The sequence below is a fragment of the Neopsephotus bourkii genome, unplaced genomic scaffold (genome assembly GCF_033783945.1).
Source record: "Neopsephotus bourkii isolate Nb327-2 ecotype Australia unplaced genomic scaffold, CSIRO-AGI_Nbou_v1 NB_739, whole genome shotgun sequence".
Lineage (NCBI taxonomy): Eukaryota > Metazoa > Chordata > Aves > Psittaciformes > Psittacidae > Neopsephotus > Neopsephotus bourkii.
The window spans coordinates 2374774-2399540 of NW_026901237.1; the positions used below are offsets into that span (position 1 = coordinate 2374774).

General features: G+C 43.8%; 2 protein-coding genes across 3 annotated transcripts in view; one reads left to right on the top strand and one right to left on the bottom strand.

Annotated features, from left to right (window-relative positions):
- Window positions 1–15879, bottom strand: part of STAG1 (STAG1 cohesin complex component) — a 178125-nt gene extending 162246 nt beyond the window's left edge. The window contains exon 1 of one of the 2 annotated variants that reach the window (XM_061354474.1): window positions 15760–15879. The gene's annotated coding sequence lies outside the window, so the exon portion shown is untranslated. Of the gene's footprint in view, window positions 1–13870; window positions 14442–15759 lie in introns of those variants that run through there. The other variant, XM_061354475.1, reaches the window with a different exon arrangement.
- Window positions 15880–20248: 4369 nt separating this feature from the next.
- SLC35G2 (solute carrier family 35 member G2) lies at window positions 20249–24717 on the top strand. The gene is made up of 2 exons (XM_061354503.1): window positions 20249–21226; window positions 22927–24717. The coding sequence occupies exon 2, from the start codon at window positions 22944–22946 to the stop codon at window positions 24177–24179; it is 1236 nt and encodes a 411-aa protein (XP_061210487.1). The 5' UTR covers window positions 20249–21226; window positions 22927–22943; the 3' UTR covers window positions 24180–24717.
- Window positions 24718–24767: the final 50 nt, after the last annotated feature.

A 24767-nucleotide genomic window follows, 5' to 3' on the forward strand; every position in this document is an offset into this window, starting at 1 on the left:
CCTAGAGGAGCATATGGAATATGTGGTGTTCCCACATTCACTAGTTCACGGTAAATCAGTGCAACTGAGTTGCTACTCTTCGGTGGTTAAGACTGAAAATCACTTCTTTGCCAGGCAGACACCACAGAAGTATCAATTGATCAAAGATTACTACTTTCAAAGGCTTGTTCCTGTCTGATAGAACTTGTGGATACTGCAGCTTTTAGAGAAAAGCCTGTTTTAATGCCAGCCCTCTGAATGAACAACGCTAGCAAAGCCCAACACTGAGCGCTTCAAAAACTTGAACGTTCCTTGCCTGTTAGGATTCACAGAACTCTTCAATCCTTTTGTGTCAATGTTTTATTCTGATACTAGCTGCATTCAATACAAGCGTCTTCCAGTTCCAGCTATACTGGGCAGCTTAAAAGAAAACAAAATAAGCCAGTTATTAGTTTCACCAAAATTTCCTATGCTGAAGCTACAAACATCTTGTCAATAGCCCTCAAAGGAGGGAGTACTGATTCATTAACAGCAGTAAGCAGAAATGGAACAGTTAATTTTCTCTCTAACAGGAGTGCCCACATTTTCTTTGAAGGCAAAAGATACTCCTCAAATATGAAAATGTAATTTGGCAGCCACACTTGAAAAGAGGTTGTCGTTTTGAGTAGCTGTTGATCTTACTCAAACATCAGGAGAATGACCTGGGAGAATGAGATACCAGATTAATTGCCAAAGGAAGAAAAAAGGAAAGAGAAGGAGATTTTAATTCACTAGAAAAATGGAAACCTGAATACATTTGAAAGTATCATTTTTATTAGGAGGGAGGTTTACAATTCTTTTAATTTAAATGTGAATATTTAAAAGTATTGTTTATTATTGACTGTTCTCTACCATACAATTTAATTTCTAGTCTGCCTGCAAACTCCCAGCCTGATGAAGGCTTGGATAAAATTAAACTGCATTACAGGGAAATGGAAGAGAAAATAATTAGCATGGTAGTTAAACTTTGACTTGCAAATATAAAATGGTTTCCTGAATCAACAAACTATTGTCATTAGACCAAGGTAAGACTGAAATGAACATTTAAAGTCTGTGATCTCTTTTCTGAGCAGAACCCCTAGGTTACAGGGGAAAATGAGCCCTTAAGGTCAAAAGGACAATTCCTAACAGCAGTGGATGATTTAAAGGACAAATCGCTTTGTCAGCCAGCTGGTGAGATTCTTGCTTCTAACACCAACCATTTAGTTCTTTGCTGTCAGAAGCAACTCTTTAAGAGACACTGTGGAAAACCTCTCTAGACTATGAAGGATCAGGAAACCAGAGCTTAAACAAGGAGAGGATTCTTTGGAACACTGCAATGTTGAAAGAACAGAGCAGAAGAGAAACTGGTGGTGGGATTGTGCACTACATTGATGAAACCAGACTAAAGAAGCAGTGCAAACTAAAGCTGTTATGATATAAACACGTAAAGCTCAAACACCTCATGCACATACAGTGCCAAACACTTAAGGAATCAAAGAGCAGTTGACTTTTTACTTTGGATATTTGAACACTCTTAGAAGGGAAAGTAAGAGATTGATGATTGGGTTCTTCCTAGTCTATTAAAAAGGTCAACGTATTGGTAAGAGAAGTGATATAATCGTGGAGGTAAGAGTTCCCCTGAGTGGTACATCTGAAGAATAAAGTACTGATAGTCTCCCAAGTGCAATGATAGCAAAGTAAGTCATATTCCCAGAGAACAAGCCAGGTTACTTGAGAGATCATTTACTCCTCCACTATACACTGTTACAACTAGTAAAACGCTCAATTACAGAACAAAGCATGCTGCATTTGGTTGAGAGCCACACTAAGAAATGCAGTTGCCACAGAAATTCATAATCAAAACACCAACTACTTCTCCACCCCAAAACAACCTCAGTATCACGATTATTATACATTAGACCACAAACTACTCTCTAAGCTGCAGAGATACCTGTCTTCCAACATGCCTTTACTAACAACCACCACCCAAGAAACAGCACAGCAAAATATAGTTAACAGTGCTGGGGAACTGCAACTCAAAGAGAGGACACACAGGAGGAAAGTTGTTTAGTCATTGTCCTCTTAGCTTTTTCACTACTAAATGACTTGTTCATCTGGTGACAAGCCAACTGCCAACAAACTTAAAACTCATTCAATGTGTTTCCAAAAAACATTACAAGCATAGTGGCTACTGATGATTTGGCAAACGCAGACAGCATTGTAACTGCTAAGTGAAACGTACAATATCCCCTATTTTATTGTGAGAGATGCGTAGAGCACTCATTCCCTACTGGAGACATGGCCTGGAACAAGCCCCTAAGCCCTACCAGGCAGATGACCTTGTGCTCCAAGCAGAAACCAAACTGCTCATGGAGGAAGCAGTGACAAGGGTGAAGGGAACACGGGCTCATCAGTCAAAAGTAGATGCTTGGGGGGTGACATAAGGGCAGCAAAGGTGATAGCAGTGATTATCACCTTAAAAAAAAAAGTGGGAAAATAATAATTCAGAACAAAAAAAGCACTTAAAAATTAAGCATGTTTATCAACACAAAGCTACTAAGCGAACAAGATCCAGTAGAGATTAGAAAACACAAGCTAGGTTCATTCCAATTTTAAATCTTCATCCTACCTCTACCAATAGTCCCAAAATAAATTAGCTTGTAATATACACGTTGAGACAGATTGTCAAAATAAGCAAACAAGGAGTGAAATCAAAGTTTCAAATCATCATGTACTTAAAATAGTATAGTACCAATTCAGATCTATGCCTGAAGTTATTTGCTAAAGATTATACATTGATAGGAAAGAAATACTGTTATTTGAGGAAGGCAGGATCCAAAGAGTTAATAAATAAATGGTGCTAATTAAGTCACAACCAGAATGGTTTCAAGGCTCAAAATATGCTTACTTGGTACGAAAATATACCCACAGTCTGAAAGAAACAGAAGCTGCAAATACTGTCCATGCTGGAAGACAGCTGTTTTTTAGGTAAATTTTAGAGGAAGACTGTAAAAAAACCAGAGACTATGTTCACATTAAATGCATCCCTTTTCCCTTTTTTAGCATCCACATTTAAATATTCTTTCTCAGCTCTTTTCTTTTCCTCTTAAAGTTGCCATTAGACTTTTATCATGAAAAAGCAAATCTTCTTTCTGTATTGACAGAATTGGTCTTGAAGATTTGTACCATTTTACAGAAACAAAAAAAACAGCATTTGAAATCAAAGGATGTAGAGAAACTGATGTTCCACGTATGCTTTCAAAAGCTTGATACTGAACAAACAAGGCAACCTCTTTTGTCACTACTCTTCATGAATATTGAAGACCGCAGCTAATCAAATGACAACAGAGACAACTGCATCAGGCAACAACATCAACAAGGGAAGTCCTGATTCTCCTAGACAGGAGCTGTAAGAAAGCCACAGCTCCTGTTTGATCAAATGGCATCAGCCAAGAAACTAATAAAATGTTTAGATTCTACATCTTGTTAACCACATAGGGGAAGCTGGTTTTAATAACAGGCAAATATTGATTTTTTTTCACCACTATCAATTGTTTTCTATGCTGGTCCTCATCCTGCTTTTAATTCCTCTATTTGGGAGAGGGATGAACATGGCTCTCTGACAGAAACCAAGAATGAATCCAGACATGCAACCAAGTGCAGGCTAACACAGAATCTCAAACACTGGGATTGCTCACAAAACCTTACATGAGTTACAAACAAGAGGGTAACAATGCGGCAATGGAATCTTGCAAAGAGCTCTTTAAAACAAAGAGAGAACAATACCCCCAGCACTACTAAACCTTCAGCATTAAAGTGGGGTGCCCAGTTTAGGGTTCCAGGCTTCAAGATATGAACTGACAGGAGAAAGTCTACAAAGCAGTAAGCTGGATCAGAAGACAAGAAAACAAGATCTATGAGGAAACACATACACACATTTTGTGTCAGAGAAGAGAGCAGGGGGGTTAAAAAATGATAGCTCAAATACATCCAGGTACATTATAAACAGCTGGACATAACCAAATAAAAAAGCTTATTGCAAAATGTGTCAGGTAAGCATTAGGGAAAAAAACAAGTGCTAAGAATAGGAAGCCCTGGAACAAGCTGCTTAAGAAATGCAGCAGAATCTCCAGCAATTAAGAGATTAGACAACCACCTGTCAAGAATATTGTGAATGATCTTCCCTCAAGACAGAGAAAGGGATTAGCTCAAGGTCTCTCTTCATTCTCTTTCTTTTTTTTTTTGTTCAGTGCTCTTCCAGGAACAAAAAAAGCTCAGGCAGAACCATGAAAGTAAAAGTAAATAAATAACCATTCTAGTACAAGCCCATTGTTACAGTAAAGCGCAAGGCTAGATAGAGATCTCCAAACACTACAGTTTTAATACCCCTTAGTGGCTGTAAAAGCAAGATGAATTTGGATTTAAGAGTTATGTCACTAGGGATTCCAGCAATGCACCAAAAAAAAAAAAAAAAAGAAATCATATAAAACAATCAGGTATAAACACACTTTAACAGTCTCCCCAATACCAGTTCTTTCATTAAATGATGCTTCAACGGTAAAAATCTCTGTACTCTCCCAACACAGCATGTCCCAGTTAGAAGATGAAGATGTCTGAGTGATGTCTGCTTTCAGTTTTTCAAATATAAGCTACTGTTTCTAAAGCAAAAGAATTACAGGACAAAATAATAGTACATTTCTATTTGAAACACAGGTGCAGAAGACTCCAAAGCAGGTATCACACAAAACTATTAACCGCTTGAACATTTTGGGTAGTGGTCTTCAAGGAAACATACTGCCATGTTAAATCTGTGTTGGTAATACAGGAAAATTCTTATGAGTGGGACAGTAAGGAAGAAAGATTGGAAAGAACAGAATATGGAGGGGGCAGAGTGGCCTCAATTCTTCTCATCACATATGATCACAATATTTAGAACTGATGCAGAAAAACAGTATTAGAGCCATCCAGTTTCACCAGTGAGAACACTGACACCCATGCAACAAAGTCACCAAATGGCTCCCCAGCAAAATAACCTTCCACTTGGCTACTGCAGCAGAGCAGAGACCTTGGATACAGATACTTTTTATCACCTTTATAATGCACTTGGAAGCATCAATAATGCCGATCTTGAAATCAACATTTAGCTTTCGGGAAGGTTAAAACCAGTTTACATTGTTCTTTTATTTCATATTCGTCTACGACATTTTAAACTGCCCAAGCACAGAAATGCTGTTGTACCCTGCTAGTTTTACTAATTTTCCCATGCTGGTATCTGCTTAAGTTGCTCTGGAAGATTTCAGCCAAAGTCAATATTCTCCTCTAAACAAAGTTAGGAAAAACATTTGCTCGTTATCTGAGTTCTCACCAACTTGTGTGCTTTGGAGGAAACACAAATATAGCACAAAAGATACCCAACTGTCAAGATCTGCCATTTAGCAACTGAATGAGGAAAAGGAATCTGAAGCCTACTTTTCAAACCTTGGAAGTTATGCTTAAGATAGTCTGGTGTTCAGGGAATGGCTTGTGTTTACATAGAAACAGACTAATGTCTGTCAAACTCCTGTCCTTCCCGACAAAGTTGGAAAGAGACAGTGTAGGTTACTCTCTCAATGTGGCACATGCAATCTGTTCCTTATGCAAAATCTGCACAATAATGAAATCTGCTAAGTACAGATCCACACCAAAAAAAACATATCTTGTAGCCCCTACCAAGCTGCCATTTACTATTTTGCTGACACTTACAAACTGATCAAGCTACATGGATTCTTTTTGTTGTTGTTTTAAGCAACAACTCTGAGCAATCCTATTAAAACCACAGAAAAGGTCAACTACAGGTCCCTACCCTAAAGCGGGAAAACTCAGCAGGAGTTTCCCAATGAAATCCCTAGGAAAAAAATGCATATTTACCACAGCCCAAATAAATTCCTTAATCTCATATTCAGTAATTAATTAGAATAATGCTTGTTGGAACACAACAGAAATAATCTTCAGGTAAAAATCCAATAAGGAATTTCCAGTCTGAATGATTTCTCAGAGGCATATATGTTTAGAAAAGATTTTAGTAACTGCCTAACAATACCCATCTAAACCACAGGCATGCTCATGTGAGCCATCTATAATAATGTAATAACCAAAGTTCCCTTTAGGATTAAAAAAATCCCCAGCAACTAAATCCTTAACTGCCTGGACTAACAGCCAAGAAAAAATACAAACAAGGCTGTTGTGTGCCTTAAAGCTTTGGTCTTTGTTGCTGTTAAAAAGGATGCCTGGCAAATGCAAGATGACATTCAGATAATTTCTGACCGTCTACCGACATGTTCTTGTCTCTCTTCACCACAGCTTTTTGTCTTCTCAACTTAAGCCTCTGTATCAGGGAACTTTGCCAGTAATGTCAAAGCAAGAGCTCACAGGAAGAACAGAATGGTTCTTCAACTAACTTCACACACACATCCTTTTGAATCATCTCTGAAAGAGTCTGATGGGCAACAAATATTAGCAATAGCTTGACCAGAGATTAAAAAGGCTAACTGTGGGTTTTTTTTACCATTATTATTAATAAACCACAATACTATAAAGGCAATCAGCAAGCTGCAGGAGCTGTGGTTACTTTGCATTATACTTTCTCTACTAGCTGCTATCAGTATGCAATGAGAACAGCCTGGCTCCTTCACCCCTGCCACCTCATTTGGTGCAAAGGGAGCTCACCGTGTAATTATTTCTTCTAGCAAGCTGCAAGGCAATGTCTTTTTTTTTGTACATGCTCATGTTCTTGAATTATGTATTTGTTCCATAAGCTTCTCCCTGTGTCATGCTTGCCTCTGCCAGTAATAGTGAACCTGCACATATGCTCAGGATTCAAACAGTATAAATAAACCTAATGGCACTTGGTAGCATTTCACAATGCGCTATGTGCCATTTACCAGTCTTGTAGGTGAAGAGATCGGAACTGGGGAACTAGAAATCAGTGCTGACTGTCCCATATGCTCAATGCTTTTTGTGATTACTGTCCCAGAAAGTCATTATCTTTTGACACAAGCCTGAATGCAAACCTGAGTTAGAAAGGAGCACCACACTTGCCTTCAGGACAGAGGCAGATACAATAGTTAAACTCTAGATGTGGGTGTTATCAAAGCATGACTTTAGGTCAGGCTAGTCTTTAGAGGGAGAAACAACAAAGGAGGTGACTGCCACAAATTTATGGGCTAGTAAGATGTGAAAGGGTTATTCTTAGCTGTGTATTTCACAATAAAATGAACTTCATCAGTGACATACCCTAGCAACACCCAACACCCCAGGATTTACTGGTGGTATTACATGGAGACAGACTCGAAGTTCTACACGAATGCTACAGATGACACTGGTGAATGACAACACTCTTGCAAAAGGCCTGGCCCTCCTCACAGATGAAGTCCTGGCCCAGACTTTGAAGAAAATACTCTGAAGGCTTTGAAAAGGATAAACCTTCAAGTTTTAGCAGTTTTGTAACAATGCATCTGCCTAGGGAAAACAAAATGTCAAGGAAATAATGGCAGCTGCAACTGACAATTCCTTTCCCTACCCCAAAATGTGAGACGTTGCTTCCTTTTAGTTTTATTTCTCACTAACTAACTTTTCAACTTTCTACCTGGACACCAACACACTCTAAATCAACTAACAGTAATGAGACATCAGAAAAGTAAGGCATACCAATGGAAAAAGTTTGTTTTACCAGCTTTAATGGCTATGACAGTAACAAACATTCCAACTCCAAGACAAGAAATTCATAATCCAATAGCCACCTCAGGCAATGAGCATTTACATAGAAACCCACGCACCAGTGCTTCCAGTCCATAACACCCATGCTCTATAGTTACACAAACAGAAGTGTGCCAAAACCTTCCTTTGCAAAATGAAAGACCAGCAGCTTCTCTGGTTTCTTTTGGGGAGAAAACCAAGTATAACAGTAAGATACTGAAACACTGTAAGAAAAAATGCACGTGGGGCATTTCATTTCCATTCCTTTTCTGACAGTGCTGGTAGCGTAGGTTATACCCAAAATTTGACTTAACTCCATTGCCTGTATTCTCCCACTTGCTTGGAACAGTGCGGCAGAGTGAGGAAACCTTCAAGCTGTGTGACAGGATGCACAGAACAGTCTCCCTCCTTCCATTCCACTTTGGTGGTTCCACTTGTTACACTCCAACTTTGGGGATATTTGACAGGACCCATGCACAAGGTCTTACTGCCATCCAGTCTTCTGTCCTCTTTCACCTCAGCAAATGGATGGCACTGCCATAATTCAGACTGGCCATTTGTAATGAAATAGTACAATATTCTGCATGTCTCTTCCTCTTCAGGTTCTGGACACATCCAGTGTCTTGTACAACAACATAATTAATTACTATTCAAAATTTCCCTAAAATATTCTGAAACAGAAATTAAATTTCAGCTCCATTTATGTCTTTGACAGAGGAAAGTGTTTCAAATGAAGCTTACAGAACAAAAACATGCTGAAGAGAAAAAATCACCCCTGTGACTTGGGAAAGCAATAGATATGCCATTTCTTCTGATCCACTACACCGACCCTTTTAAGAGGAATAAGAAAGGACACATTATAGGTAAATTTTATTTATGCACATACAAGCAGAAGAATCAGCTAGAGCTAAAATAGGAAAAGCCTCCGAGAGCTGAGGAAAAACACTGGAACTGTGGAATACAAAGGAGATGAAGAATAAACAAACCATGACCTGTAACTAAAAGGGAGGAGTACCCAAAATGTTGCAATCTTTCAGGAAAGTCCCTCAAAATGCTTGGTACTTATCCTTACCATTTTAACTATCTTCACTCTCATTCTCAGAGCATTATGTACAGCACAACACAAACACTGCAGATCGCTGAGTACATTTTGCAAGTAGTCAAAGGAAGGCAGACTTCGGCCCTGTGAGCAAGGATGATCTATCTCTACAGTGGTGACTTGCACTCCCTGTACTGTGCTGTTCACTTCACAGTATCACTGCCTCACGTTGGTTTGTTTGGGGTTATTTTTAAGCTCAGTATCCAACAGAAACAGGCCTACACAACTGTATTCTGTGTGGTATCCTTCCCTCCCTGTCCTTTTCTTCAATTCCAACTACCAATAATTGTCAGTCCCTGAACCAATTTCCACTTAACTCCAAAAACCAGAGATCCCAAAATAAGTTCCTCTACATTTTTAAAAATACTAATTTCTTAGAAGAGAGATTCTTAATTCCTCTCACCCAAGCACTGCCCTATTAAAGCAAGGTTACAGGAAAAACAAAATCATTAAGACACCAAAGAAGGTAAGTAAGGGTGAATCAAAAGAAAACAGCCTTCAAAAAGAATTCTACTGCTTGAAGCAGTGCTTTCTCTTGAGCACAACTTATAATTGTGTTTACGCTCTCACCTGACACTTCCTAATGCTACAGTCTAGTCCACCTATCTCAGTAGAAACTATTCTAGAAGACAGATCAATAGACAGCTGAACAGATGACAGCACTCAGACAGGGAAATTAACCCCACTTTTGTCCAGGAAAGCCAAGCTCCACAACCGACAACTCTACAGCAGTTCTCTAGAAGATCTCCCTTACCCACGCCCTGATGGACTCTACTTGGTAAAACCTGCTTTAATTTCCAAGAGACACTTAACAAGATTCTTCACAAAAGGCTCTTAAAGAAATTAAGCTGTCATGGCAATAAAAGGCCTTGCATAGATAGGTTATCTGGGTAGAAGAGAGAAAACAAAGAGCAATACAAATGGTCATTTCTGACAATATAGTAAGGTCACCAGTGAAGTCCCACAGGAATGAGCTGGAGCCCAAACTGAGATATTCTTACATCTGGAGAAGTAGGTGAGTGCTACCAATTTACTGGTGACATCAAGGCAGACAGGACCAGCTGCAAAGAACAGAAGAACACAGGCTGCAGACAGCAACGGCTGCAGAGAGAATTCAGTGAAGGTAAGAGCTACCAGCAGGAATCCCAAATTCACATACACAGTGATGGGCTCCACACTGAACACTGCCAGCCAGGGTGAGCACACAGAGCTGAGTCAATCTGAATCTCCCACCTGAAGAAGCCAGGGTCTTGATCTACAGAACCGCTTTTCCCCGCAAAATATTCTTGCCACTGACTTTGCATCACCTCTAGCAACACCTTACTCTGATGGCCTGATTCAGTTAATTCACTGGGCAAAAAAAACACCCCTCCCAGTCAGATGGGTTTTGCCAGGTGGGGAATTCAACTAGCTCAAGGAAAGGGCAATTCAGCAACAGCAAGCACTAGCACAAAGGAAAGGGAAGAACTGTGCAGCTGTGCAGAAAGAGATTGCTCTCTCAGCTGTGGCAGATCAACTCAATCATCTTGTGCAATTCCACTGGCAGAAACAAGCTCTTGTGGTCCTAGTGAACAAATCCCAGAAAATAATGATGCAAAATGGGCGTATCTGTCACTCCTTTACGAAAGAATTTCTTACCCATTTGCAAATGAAGTTTCATTTTCCCACTTACAAACACTAACACATTGGTATCTTCCTGGTCCTTAGGGATTCTAACCCTAGAAGGAGAGAGAAACCCTCATGTGGGGGAGAGCAAACAGATTCTCAGCTTGTCATTTAATTTCTGTTTCAAAGAAAACCACCACCACCTGCTATGCTCTGGTATACAAAAACATGTATCCAAGATGAACTGGTTTCATTTGTATTACTTTCTTGTAGAAAAAATATTTGACATTTAGAAGCATTTCTGACACATGGGTCTGTTATTATGTAACCTTACAAAGGAAGATTTTTTTCTTCCTGTGAGCAGAACCATCTGCCAATGCTGTGCTCGCTCAGCTGACCTGCCAGTATAACACAAGTCTGCTACATGGAGAGTTACAGAAGGTAGACTCATTCTATTTATCTATAGAATAAATAGCATGTATTCTGCTGAAACCATGCACAACAAAGAACACAGCTGGCTGGGTATTGCCTCATGTTGCTTGCTAGTTAGACATCACTTTTGGAGACCACCTGAAATAACTTGCCTTTTGTTGAGGGTGGAGAGGCTTAAAAATTCAACCTCTTGCTCTTAATTCTGCAACAGAAGATTAATAACTGTGCAACTGGAACTCAGAATATACTCTCACATCAAGCTCTTGTATCTAATAATGCTGCCTGAGATGCCTGTCCCACCAAACTATGTTGTGCAACCGATGCCTTTCTTCATGTTTTAAGACTATGACTACAAATCCACCCTGGGCAAGACTAGCATCATAATCACAGAACAAGTATTCGGCAGCTCACAGCTAGCCAGTGCTCTCCCTCTCTGGGTACACAGAGAGCAGCACAAAACAAAGTCAGATGCCTGAAGGAATGAAAGCCAAAGGGCCACGAAGATGCTGCAAGGGCTGGAGAAGCTCTGCTCTGCTGACAACGCTGAGAGAGCTGGGCTTGTTCAGCATGGAGAAGAGAAGGCTCTGGGGAGACATCAGAGCAGCTTCCAGTGCCTAAAGGGGCTAAAAGAAATGTGGAAAGGGACTTTTGACAAGGGCCCAGAAGAGCTGTGGCTGCCCCATCCCTGGCAGTGTTCAAGGCCAGGTTGGATGGGGGTTGGAACAACCTAGTATAGTGGAAGGTGTTCCTGCCCACAGCAGGGGGCTGGATTCAGGTAAGTTTTAACCCTCCTTATCCAAGCCACTCTATGGCTCTGTAATTTGCACCACATATGGAATTAGGTGTATTTATAAATGGACATCTTACAAAGTAAGGTGGCTTTGAGACTGCATAATATGAAAGCAGAATTACCAAATTTTTCACAGGATACATGTGATACTCTCTGGGCACACCAGAGATACCCCGATGAACCTACTCTCCAAGGAATCCTGCTACTTCAAGCACACTATTATTATTAAAATCCCCATTTTCTAAAATACTAAAATGCCTGCTGAGATACCAATGAGGAAGCGTTGCAAAACTATCAAACCCAGAAGCACAGATCCTTCTCATGTTAGCGAAGACCCGTCACTGGCTATTCTCTCATGAACAAAATGTCCAGTGGTGAAATCATTACTTACGTTCAGATATGTCAGAAACAAGAAAATAGCTAGAAAATGAGAACTACGGATAAGATTCCCTCTGCAGTTCCTTCTCTTCAGCTCCTTTAAGCCAAGCTAAAGGTGGTGTCTACCTTAAAACAAATGAATTAGTGTGGATCTCCCAAAACACTTGGTTTTGGAAGCATATTTTCAGACCGAAAAGTTGCAACAGAGAGTCATAATTATGTTCTCTCAACCCCTTATTTTCTAGGGAAACAAAGAAATACATCTCTCTCTTCTAATCACATATATGACACTCAAACCAATGAAGTTAAATCAGTTTTGGGAAAGCAAAATATTGCTGAGAATAGAACGTATCACTACATGTCCTGGATAGAAATGACAGAATAATTATCTGCTGGTAAACTCAAACTTTGTAGCATTTCTCTTCCAAGAAAGAAATCTAACTCTACTCCTTTCTATTTTTAGCCAGATGAGCAAACACAGAGGCACTGCAATCAGGAGATGGCAATCTGCAAGGGGAGAGTTTCAGAGCTCCACATGAGAAATTTGAGTGACTGCAAGTAAACACCCAGAACTTCAAAAAAGCATTAAGTACCTTACAGATTCGGGTTGGGATTTTAAGTCTTGAAGCCCGTACATCAGATTTAGATAAGGTGCGTTCTTATCTTGGCACCAGGCTTCAGCATCACCACCTGGTTTTGACTCCAAGCCAGGGCACCACCTGAACAGTTGAGCGCTTTGAGGTGCAGAATAGGGAGAGCCAGATCTGTGAGAGGCCAAGCACCCATTCAGCAGCACTGCATCCAAATTCAGGTTTTAGCATTCCTGTACAGCTTAAGTAGACAAGTTTTCTGCTTTCAGTATGTCTTGTGTTAACTACAGAACTAGCACTTTCAAATTTTCAGCAGGGTTTTAAAGTCTCTTGTGCAAATGCTTGTATTTCTTGTGCAAATACCAGAAAACAATTTACAAATGATTAATGAACATTTGAACACTGACAAGAACATGTTACAATATACATGTTCTTATCCCAGAAAGGACTTTTCTTAGAAAGTCATCACAATTAAGCAGTTCTCTCACACTGTGTCCTTACACTTCTATAGGCCCACTTGCCTACTAAAATGATATTTAAAATACCAATATTTAGGCACCTTATATCAGGGTAAGTCTTTACAACAAAGGGGAAGAAAGAAGAGAACCCAAAGTCACCAGTGCAAACTTGAAATACATGTTCTTCTTTAGAAAAGGGTTCTTTCAAATCAAAAATATTCACTTGATGAGTTTCTGAGCGTCCCAAGCAATTCATTTTGTCAAGGGATCCAAATATTTAATGTTCTATTTTCAGCAGACATTATATGAAGATTTGTACAATATGACGGGCTGGCTATGGACAGAGACAGTAACTGAAAAGCTTGGAACCCTAATCACACCACCAGGGTTTAGGCTGCCCTCAGATTCTGTCCATGGCACATTGTGTGTGGATGTTTGGTCATAAATGATGTCTCTCAAAGTAAACTTGTCAACTTCAGCATGTTTGTACATGTTAGGAACCACCAGAGACTGTGAGCTGTCAACTGCCATGTGCTTCAGTCCTTAAACACAGGGGTTATACAAAAGGTGCTTTAAACTTCCAGAACTGACACTAACTCTTTGCTCAGCTTCAGAAAAGCACCATTTTCCATTATCCCGGCCAACTGCTGTCAATCCACAAGCAGCCCATCAGCAGTAGCCAACCAAGAGTCTAAACTGAACACTTTGTGTTAAACAGCCAGTAAAAACTACATCCTCCCAGATTAACCCGAGCCCTGAAGTTAGCCCCTCCGCTGCTGCTCACCAGGAAATCCTGCTGCATCACGGGTTGGCATGCTGTTCCAAAACCACACTAATAAACCATTCTCTTTTCCCACAAAAGTAAGAACTTCTTCCTGTAGTTTCAGCCTACAACACATACATTGCCTTGAGGTCTAGTGATTTCTTCACGGATTGATGGAATATACTGCACTCATCAAATGACCTTGCTGTCTACAGATAGACAAAAAGAAACCCCAAACAAACAAAAAACACTAGACATAGCAAAACTGCTTTGGATCCATAAAATCTGGACTAACCTTTCTCCCATACCACCCCTATCACTAGTGTGATAACATGGAGAAGTTAAGCATGTCTTAAGATGTTTGAATCCATACGGTATGTCATCCATCACACCAAACTCAAGACACAATTTAGGAACAGTTGTCTAAGTGGTGTGATCTGGGAAAGTTTTTTTTGCTCCTCAACAACTCAATAAACGTTACTGCTAGACTAACTCTACAAAGCTACATGTATCACAAAATTGTGACCACCACAACTGAAATAATCAATACTCATAAAGCAGCTCAATTTAGTTTAATTAACCTCACACTGTCTTACTAGAAACTAAGTTTTCTGACACTGGTATTGGCAGCCACATCCCTTTTGCGCCACTCTACAGATACTACTGCTATCCTGTTTCTCCCAAGTCACACTTTATCCCAACCACTGCACACACTCCTTGCTCCACCCCAGGAACACACAGAAAGCTAAGTGTGGCTGACCACTATTCCCTACCACAGGCCAGTCACCAAGCCACCAGCACCCATCACAGCAGCTCTCCTCCTTGCCAACCAAAACCCTTGCTATTTTTGTGTTCAACAGCTCAGGACCCCAGCTTGGTGTCTCTTCCCCAACTCCCAGAACTGGTCAGAGGGCATTGCCTACACTCGACTTCTCCCCAGGGCCACGGTTCCCAGCTCCAGTACCACCAGTCGGTCCAACCTAGGCGCCAGCCACCCGGGGCTCAGCGTGCTGCATCTCCCACCCCAAAGGTCAGGGAAGCTTCACAGTTACATGGCACAGGTTCACTCCCCCTTGGCAAGCCAAGGAGCGGCCTCTCGCCGCCAGGCAAGCTGCCCACCCCAACGCAAACCTTTCGCCCAGTGCCAGGGCACGAACAACTCGACGATAAGCAACAGGAGCAGCAGGCTGAGGGTCCCCAGCTCCAGTGTTGCAGCCCCACATTCTCCTCCCCGCTCCATGTTTGTGACCCCCAACCCCGCCTGTCCCGCCTGGACGCCAGCCAGACACCCGGCGGCGCTGGGGCGGCTAGGGCCCTCCCGCCGCCCTCCCCCGGGCCGGTCCCAGATGGCGGGTCGTGGCGGCCCGAGTCGAACCGGGCCGTGCACTGGCTCCCGCAACTTTCCCTCCCCGTGGCCACGGCACCAACTCCGCCGCCGCCCGGGCCGGCCGGGGGCCACCACCAGCGTGCCCCGCGCGGCGGAAGCGCCACCCCCGCTCCGCCCGAGCATCCCCCGCCACCGCCACCGCCCGAGCCGCCCCCACCCCCGGGCCGCGCAGCGGGAGTGCCGCCGCCGCCGCCCGGAGCGGGGCGCAGGCCCGGCAGCCGGGAGAGGCCGCCCGAGCTCGGCCCGGCGCCCCCGGCAGCCCCGGCGGGGACAATGAGATGGCGGCGAAGAGCGCCGCGCCCGGGGGACCCGTTGCTCCGGCAGGAGCCGCCCCGCCCCGCGCCGCCTCCTCTTCCCTCCCCTCCCCTTCTCCTCTCTCCTCGCACGGGCAGCGCCCGCTCCCGGCCCGGCCGCCGCGGAGACCGAGCGAGCGAGCGAGCGGCCCCGGCCCGCTGCCCCCGCCCCTCGCGCCTCCATCTTGGATCGGCGCCTCAGCGCCCTCCCTCCCGCGCGCCCCGCTCACCTCGGGCCGCGCCGCAGCCGGGCCGGGCGGCACCCCGGGAGCTCTGCGGAGCCGCTGGCGCGCGGGGTCCGGGCGGGTGCGGGCCGGGGCCGGGGCGGCGGCGCTGGCGGGGGCCGCGCTCACCGGAGCCGCAATCCTAAACCGCCATCTGGCGGCATGTCCGACCCGCCAATGGCGCAGCCGCCGCCGCGCGCCGGACCCCCAGCGCCCCCTGGCGCCCACCCGCCGCCGCGCTGAGGGAACGGAGAGGTGAAGGGGGGGGACACCGCGGGTAGAGGAGGCCCCGCCCGGCGCGCGGCACGCGGGCGCCGCAAACGTCTTTCGCGCGAAAACGCCGCGCATGCGTCCCGCAGCTTTGTGCTCGCGCGCGGCCGCGGGGCGGAAGGGGGTCGCGAGCGCCGCCGCTGAGGAGGCGGGGCGTCGCCGGGGTGACAGGAAACCGGGGGAAGGAGCGAGGGGGCGCGTTGGCGCCTGTCGCGACACAAGGCGGGAGAGGTGGCGGTGTCGGTGCTCTGTGCGGCTGTCAGTGCCCGCTTGGGTGCTGGAGGCTTCTCTTTGGTGCCCCTGCTGTGGGTCGGGGTCGCGGCGATGCGGCCCGTAGGCTGAGGGGAGCTGGGGATCTGCTGGCATGGGAGAGGGGGGCAGTGGCCGCCGAGGCACAGGCGGCCTGAGGCGGTGTTTCGGCACTGGTAAGTATTTCGGAGCTGGAGAAGGCGAGGCTCGCAAGCAGGGGTCGCAGGGACGGCGGTGAGGGAAGGGCTTGGCGGGGAAGGAGCAGCAGCACTAGTCCCTCGTCAGGCGCTCTCGCAGCCGAGACGCCAGACCGTGCCATGGCCACCGCGGGGGGCTGCTGCTCGCTCTTAGTGAGCCCGCTCCCTGTGCTCTCCTCGGAGATGCGCTGCTTCTCCTCTGTAGTGGTGCAAACGTGGCAGTTGCCATCGCAACTTGTGCCATCCTCTCTGTGCAATTCCCAGTCTCCCGGTTTCACTCGGCTATTCTCGGGAACCCTTCTGTACACACTTCACACATGCACCGGGTTGCTGCCTTTATGCAGTTTGTCGGGAGGAGGTCAAAAGCAGTAAGCAAAATACCTCTGATTTTAATTTGTAAACGTGGAACTGCATTCTTATATTCTGTTTCAGGCTGTTGTTGTGTGGTATTTCTTATATCTAGTTAAGCTATTTTTGTATGCTGTAGGATCCTCTATTTAAGTGTTCATTTGTTCTCTGTTGTTTACCCCATGCCTGGAATTGTAATATAAAAGGGCTTGTTCATAGCGCTATTTTTAGAAGGGGAAGTTTGCAGGCTCTTCTAAAATCGCTTCATTCAAGTCTTGCTGCTGTAGAGGTCGTAGTTGCAGCAGGCAACAGACGCGACTGAAGAAATTAGGGAAGAGTGTTTTTTCAGAGAACTGGATGCATTTGGAGCCTTCACACGGCAAGAGAATAGGTCAGTGAAAGCAAGGGAAATGGAAGGTGTTACATATAATCCCACTGAAATCGCATGTGGCAGCTTTAGCAAATTAGCAGAAATACGGATTGGGTTTTGGGGTAGCAAAATACCAGGAACGTGTTTACAGTTTCTGGGGCTTAAGTGCACGGTTTATATTTGAATTCTGTAAAGGGTGTGCTGGCTCTTTAGGTGGTGCTTTCAGACACTACTCGATTAACTTCGAAGACATGGAATACCAGTTTGCTGGTTTGTGTATGTTTGTTCTTGTGCTTAAGTGCTAAAAACTTCTTTCATGTAATTGCTGTTTCATTTTCTTCAGTACCTTTTTTCATTAAGTTTTAATAAAGATTTGCGTTTATTTGCATAATTCTTAATAAAATTTATATGGTCAAACCATCTGGCTTAAAAGATAAAGGGTCTCTGATTTTCCAGCATGTACCTTATCAAATACTTAAAAGTGCAACAGAAATGTAGGCTGTTTCAGTGAAACCATTTAATTGCGTGCTGTGTACCTTACAATGCCTTTTCTTCTCCCTCCGTTCACAATGTGTTCCACTAATTTGTAGATCGCTTGACATGTGCAGTTGCCTGAACTATCAAGCACTGAACAATCTCCAGGAAGGTTAAAGTGGCTTAATGGAGAGGGTACTGAAACAGGAATGTAGGGTGTTTTCCTGCACTCGGTAGGGAACAAAAAAAAAGAAGTTAGTGTACTGCATGGAAGTGCTTGGTGATTGTGGCACAAGTTTAGTCTCTTACATGAGCTTGTAAGGATGGAGCTGGTCTTTTGTATGTGTAATATTCAGGGAAACTTGTTAGTCTGTAGTTGTCCTACAGGGATTGCTTACAGCCCTCTGATAGTCTAAACTGGTCGGGATTTAGGGTACTTTCCACAGAGGAGGCAAAGGAGCATCCCCGCGAGGCATGTCTTTGAGAACACAGGAATAGCTGCCTGCCGATTTTCGACTTTATCTGCCAGGGTTACAAACCTTGTAACATTTCAATCATCTGACTGATTCTGACCAGTCTGGCAGAAGACGAGGGTAGTTTTCTGTGAGCTCACTGAAAATGAGCGGTTAGAATCACCAGTCAGACCTCAAAGCCTTAACTCCTTCAGGCGCTGCAAACAGGAAAGCTTAGCCCCCCATCCCCCAGTCAAGTGGTGTGTAACCACCTATTTCTGTCTTGCTAATCAGCACATTTGTAATGATTGAGGTAGGGAAGAGGGAGAGTACTGGGGTTTTTTTTTGTTTGGGTTTTTTTTTTGTTTCGTTTTTTTTTGTTTTGGTTTGGGGGGGGGTGTTTGGTGGGTTTTTTTTCGGTTTAAATCATGCTGTATATTCTGCTCATGATTTGTGACAGTGAATTCATTGTGATTTTGTTTGTCCATGGGAAAATGGGGCTCCCACTTTGGCAGTCAGTGATTTCCATGAGCTGGTAGTTTGATTGGGTTTCCCAGAATGTAGTTTTAATTGGGAATGCTTGCTTTATTAACTGAGTATTTGCATAGTACTTAACCTTCAGCCTTGCATTAAACTCGATTCAAAGAAAAATTGTATTTTTGATAGAAAATGAAAAATTTATATTTCCAGACATGAAGAAAAATAAAGACTTAATGTGATCTCCACAAAAGGCACTAGCAGAAAGAGAAGTAGCACATTTTCTGCGTAGGCTCTGCTGATTTCTGTTGATCATAAACTTCTGGCTGGGACAAACAGAATGGATTTGAGACATGCATTAATCTTGGTCTCCATTGAAATTTTCACTGGTTAAGGAAAACAAGGTCACCAAAGAGCACAAATAAATGTACTGTGCAAGAGTTGGTTTAATATTTGTCATTATTTCAGTATTTAATAGAGAAATTTTGCTTTAAGCACTCCTGTTACATTTTCTGTTCTTTTCTCATCTCCTGCCTTTCTCATTTCCCCTGCGTTTGCCCTTCAGCCTTCCAGCCCTTCCAACTGTTAGAATTCCTAGTGGTGGAAAGGAATACAGGAAATACTGTGTCTGTATAGGACAGCCATTTTGAGCTGCCTGCTCATGATCTATTGTTTCCCTCCAGAGAGATCTCTGAATACATTACACAGGCCCAGTGCAAAATTTGCAGCTGCATTTTGTCTCTTATACTGTTTTCTATATTTGTTGGAAGAAAATGTAATCTAAACTTTGGAAGCAAAAAAAAAAATCCCATTGTATGCTAATGGTAAAAATGAGGGGTTTTGTTTTCATGAGCCAGTAGTTGCAGTGTGTACTCAGGTGTTTCTTGGTCAAATGATTGCATTTACACAGGCTAGATCCATTATCAGTTTAATATTAATGCCTGTTGTGCATACTTTGTTTTGCTCCCACTTAATTTTATTTCTGATCCAAATATTGTGCCGTAAATCAAGATCTTATTTTTCGAGATGTGAGGCCAGCAAGGCAGAATTGTGAATTTATAGCACAATGAAATAGCTCAGTGAGAAAAACTGTGCTTGTGAAAATCACTGCCTTCCTGGACTCATTCAGTGCCTTTTGCAGTTGCACACTAAGGGAATCTGAAATTAACTATTTACTGTCACAATAAAGTGCAAGTAGCAGGTGAGACTGAGGCAGATTTTCTGCTCATGTTTGAACTGTTTGCTAGTGCAGCAGTTTATCCAGCTCTTAGGCTCTTTGTTTACTCTCTTTGGCATTTTCAGCTGTTCCTTCTCAAGTTTCCTGCAGTGTTTAAACTGCAGTGTTGAATGGGCGCTGTGGAGTACTCCTCCACTGTTCAGCAGCACACTGGGTATGCTTTGGTTTTTTTCAGCTGAGCTCTGCTGAAAAAGCGTTGGCAGCAGAAACATGAACGGGAGGACTAGTACAAGGCCTCCAGCAACACAAGGACCTCTCTTGTCCTCAGACCCTCAGTGGGGTATCTTGGAGCTGGGAACAAGCTTAGTCAGGCAAAGGCAAGAGTAAGGTGGTGCCTTGGGATCCCACGCTTGCTTGCACAGGTCTAAACTGGCGTTAACACCCCTCTCCCCGTTCAAAGTCCCTACCAGGGATTTGCTGTGCCTGCAAGAAGTAGGCTACAGCTTAGCTTGGGTGTAGCACTGGGTTCAATAAACACTCAGCCCCTCAGAGGGAAAAGAATGTCCCATTCTTACATAAATTAGTTTTGCCAGGAGCCATGCAGTGCTTGGCTGTGACACAGGGAGAAAATCCACATCCACAGGTGGGGGAGAAAATGCACAGGCTGAACCTGGCCACAATATTTTTAGGAGTATTGCTCTGCCCAGCTGCTGCACCCACTTCTATATTGCCTTTTGAATTGTGGTCTCCCCAACAAACAGCCGTTGTGCTGTTCAGCTCAATTCTCTACTTGGCTATGGTCTTGCACCTTCAGGATCCACCTGCTCTGCTGCTTCCATAGTCCCTGTGGAAAAGGGCTGCAGAGAGGTCCATACTCATCCCCTGCTGATATCACAGGGGCCAAACTGCTGCCTGCAAGGCTGGGCTCATCTTACGGGGCTGGATGGCTGGAGCAGGAGGAAGATTCTTCCTGGGGGTCCTCTGTTCCGCAGTGCTGGTGGGGCAGGCATGGGATGGTGAATTTGCTTGTTGTTAAGCTGTAGGAACCTTACACTTACAAAACCACCACTTGTTCTTTTGGATTAGTTCCATCAATAACTCTGAGAGATGGCTGTGGAGTGGTTTTGGCAAGACAACACTGATTGCTTTTTCTCCATCTAAAGTTCTTGGGGTTTTGTGGTGGGGTGTTTTCCATAATGATGCACCAGGGTTGCCAGTTCCCAGGAAGCATGGCCTCAAAGGCATGCTGGTGCTTCTCAAATTTGCAACTCTGAAAAACAAGCAGAATGTTTCATGCCTCCTTTAGGTATTACTTTCTGTGTTGAGATGATTGTAACCTTTCCTATTTGATATCTGAGAGCATCTGTTGTTTCTGTTTAGACACCCGGGGAAAGATGTAGATGACCAAGAGGTGTTTTCCCCTCCTGGCTTGGGATTAAATTTCTCAGTCACAGGTAAGGTCTTTGTGCATTTATTTGCTGGGGCAAATAGAAGGCAGGGAAGGTTGCATTTCTCCTGCTGGCACTTAATTTGGGAGGGCTGTTTGTGCAGGTGATGGAGGGTGCTGGGAAAACAAAGTAATCTCAGTGACATCCCTGTGCCTGAATTAAACTGACCTGCTGCTGTCACACTAGGCTTTGAGACAGTGATGGCATGCTCAGTGGAGAGCTGGAGGGAATTAAGGCTGCAGGTGGGCAGTCTGTGGGCAAGATGCCTATGCGTGCAACAGCAAAGACCAAGCGATGTTTGTGCTGGTGAAGCGATGGCATTGCTCCCTTGCTTGTTTTGAAAGGCTGTTGCTGTTCTGACACATACAGCAGCATGCATGTTGCTGCCTGTGCCATGGTGGTGTGCACAAACCACAGGCACTCTGTTGTAGAATGAAATGGACCTCCAATAAGAGACAGATTTTGTGGCTGTGTTTTTTAAGTGTCTGCCACAGCGTCCTGGTTCTGACTGGGATAGTTAATTTTCTTCTAGTAGCTGGTGCAGTGCTGTGTTTTGGCTTTAGTCTGAGAACAAAGCTGATAACACACCAATGTTTTAGTTGTCGCTAAGTAGCGCTTGCTCTGATCAAGGACTTTTTCAGTCTCATGCTCTGCCAGCACAAGAAGAGGCACAAGAAGCTGGGAGGGAGCAGACAGGACACCTGACCTGAACTAGCCAAAGGGGTATTCCATACCACAGCACATCATGCCCAGTATATAAATGGGGGGGAATTATCTGGAAGGGACAGACAACTGCTTAGGTGAGGCTGGGTATCGGTCAGTGGGTGGTGAGCAATTATGTGTGCATCACTTGTGTTGGTTTTTTAGGTTATGGTCCCCGTCCCCTTCTATATTCTCTCCCTTTGTTATTTCCTGTATCATTAATAGTAGTTTTATATTGTACTTTAGTTACTGGACTGTTCTTGTCTCAGCCTGTGGGGTTTACATTCTTTCAATTCTCCTCCACATTCTCCCTAGGGGGGGCAAGGGGAAGTGAGTGAATGGCTGCATGACGCTGAGTTGCTGGCTGGGTTTAAACCAGGACACACAGGAAAGTCTGGCTGGCAGTTTGGATCAGCACTTATAAATTTTCCCCCTTTTAAAGAAAAAAAATGGATTTGAAGAACAAATCTGTTGCAAAATCTATCACTGGAAATGAAAGGATGTGAAAAGAGAAAGGAACTTTTAACACTGTCAAAGAAGCACTGCTAAAACTGTGTTGTTTATTTATATAGTAGCTATGCTGACTTGCTCAGGGATACTCCCTATTTCCCTGTGTGCTTTCTGTCAGTTTAGGAACAAGGCGATCATCTCCTGCTGCCAAATTTCTTCCATAATCTTGTAACATTAGCAAGCAATTAACAATAAGTATAATTCATAATTACAGGGTATATACTGTCCAGAAAGCTTTGCAAGGGAACCTCCTCATTAGAGTAAGTATATACTAGAATGCATTATATGTAGTATACATAATGAGAATATATGTGATTTAAAGTAATGACTAAAGTGAAGTGCCATGGTTGACTTTGGAAAAGCAAAACCAAGAATAATCAACTAGTACTGACTTGGCTGATAAAAATAGCTTGTAAACACTAATGACATTTGCATACTAATGAATCCCTTGGTATTCATTACATAAAAATAACAGTGCATCTCCTTTTCTTAAAGCCAGGAAGTTTCTCTAAGGAAATGGATTCGTCTTCCCAAAAATACCCAATCAAAAAGCGAGTGAAAATTCATCCCAACACAGTAACAGTGAAATATACTTCTCATTATCCCCAGCCAGGAGAAGAGGGATGTGAGGATGTTAATGAAGATACTGGAGTATTTATGGAGGATAATCCTAAGAAAAGACTGTTGACTGATGGGAAAAAGACAGAAAGGACTTTTTTTGGTACAATAGACACCAAACTTCAGCCAGCACAACTGCCAAAACCCAATGAGATGGGGCAATCCCAGCATTTTCCTGAAGGAAATATACTGCAGTCGAGGAAAACATGGGTAGTCCTTTTTGGATCTGCTGTGGCTCATGGATGCGTGGCTCTAATTACAAGATTAATTTCTGATCGTTCCAAAGTGCCATCCCTAGAGTTAATTTTCATCCGCTCAGTCTTACAAGTGCTGTCCGTTACTGTTGTGTGTTACTACCATGAGCCTCCCTTTGGCCCAAAAGGCTACAGACTCCGGCTCTTCTTCTATGGGGTCTGCAATGTTATCTCTATTACCTGTGCTTATACCTCCTTCTCCATAGTTCCCCCCAGCAATGGGACCATTATGTGGAGGGCTACCACTACCGTGTTCAGTGCCATTTTGGCTTTTTTACTCATAGATGAAGGAATGGCATACATAGACCTTATTACTGTATTTGGCAGCGTGTTTGGTGTTTGTCTGGTCATGATACCCAATATTGTTAAGGAGGAAAACTCTTTGCTAAGCACCTGGAAGGAAGCTTTTGGCTATACCATGACTGTTATGGCAGGCCTGACCACTGCCCTCTCCATGATAGTCTATAGGTCAATCAAAGATAACATCAGCATGTGGACAGCACTATTCACCTTTAGTTGGACGGGAACGGTATGGGGAGCATCCACCATGTTCTTACTTCAAGAGCCAATCGTCCCACTGGATGGAGAAACCTGGAGCTATCTCCTTGCCATCTGCCTGTGCTCCACAGCAGCCTTCCTGGGGGTCTACTATGCCTTGAGCAAGTTCCACCCTGCTTTGGTCAGCACCGTACAGCACCTGGAAATAGTCATTGCCATGGTCCTGCAACTTGTCGTGTTGCGGATCTTCCCAGGTGCTTATGATCTTGTTGGGGGAGCTGTTATTTTGGTTAGTGTCTTCTTCCTTGCATGTTACAAACTGTCCTGGAAGAATTTAGGAAGGCAAGATTATCAGGAGATTGTGGATTCTTCCATTAAATGAACTGTGGTTTTGTCCTCTGAATCTGGTTATGTGACCATATGGAAGTTAGTTATTTCAGCTTTAGTGTTCTAGGGTCATGTCTCTGTCTAGAGCAGCCAGGTTGTCTCTCTACTGTTTAAATTCACAGCTGGTGTAGCAATGTTGGTGTTTCCAGACTTCCATGGCAGGTGACTTTGTTGTAGCACATACCACCACTGGCATTCTGTCATGTGAGGAAAGGCTTATCTGTCCCCAGCAAGCAGGGTGCGTGAGCAGGGAGTGCCGGCCAAGCCTTGGGCAGGTTCCTCCTCACCTTCCCTGGATGATGCAATACAGAGACAGAGGGATTCACTAGTGACTGTCATTCCTGTGCAATGTGGTAGTAGGCAAATGAATAGTAAAGCCATTAAAATGGACAACCAGAGTACTTGTCTCCTCTGTAACACTACTTCTGCTTTGGCTGTAATGCTCAAAGTGATGCTGGTACTTCTGTGGTTAAAACCTGTATTTCCTGTGTATAAAGAGTCAGTCAGTAAAGCTTTTTGTGCTTTGTGGTTAAGTTTCTACCTGAATCAATGCAGGAAGCTCAGATCTCCTGTAGGGTTAAAA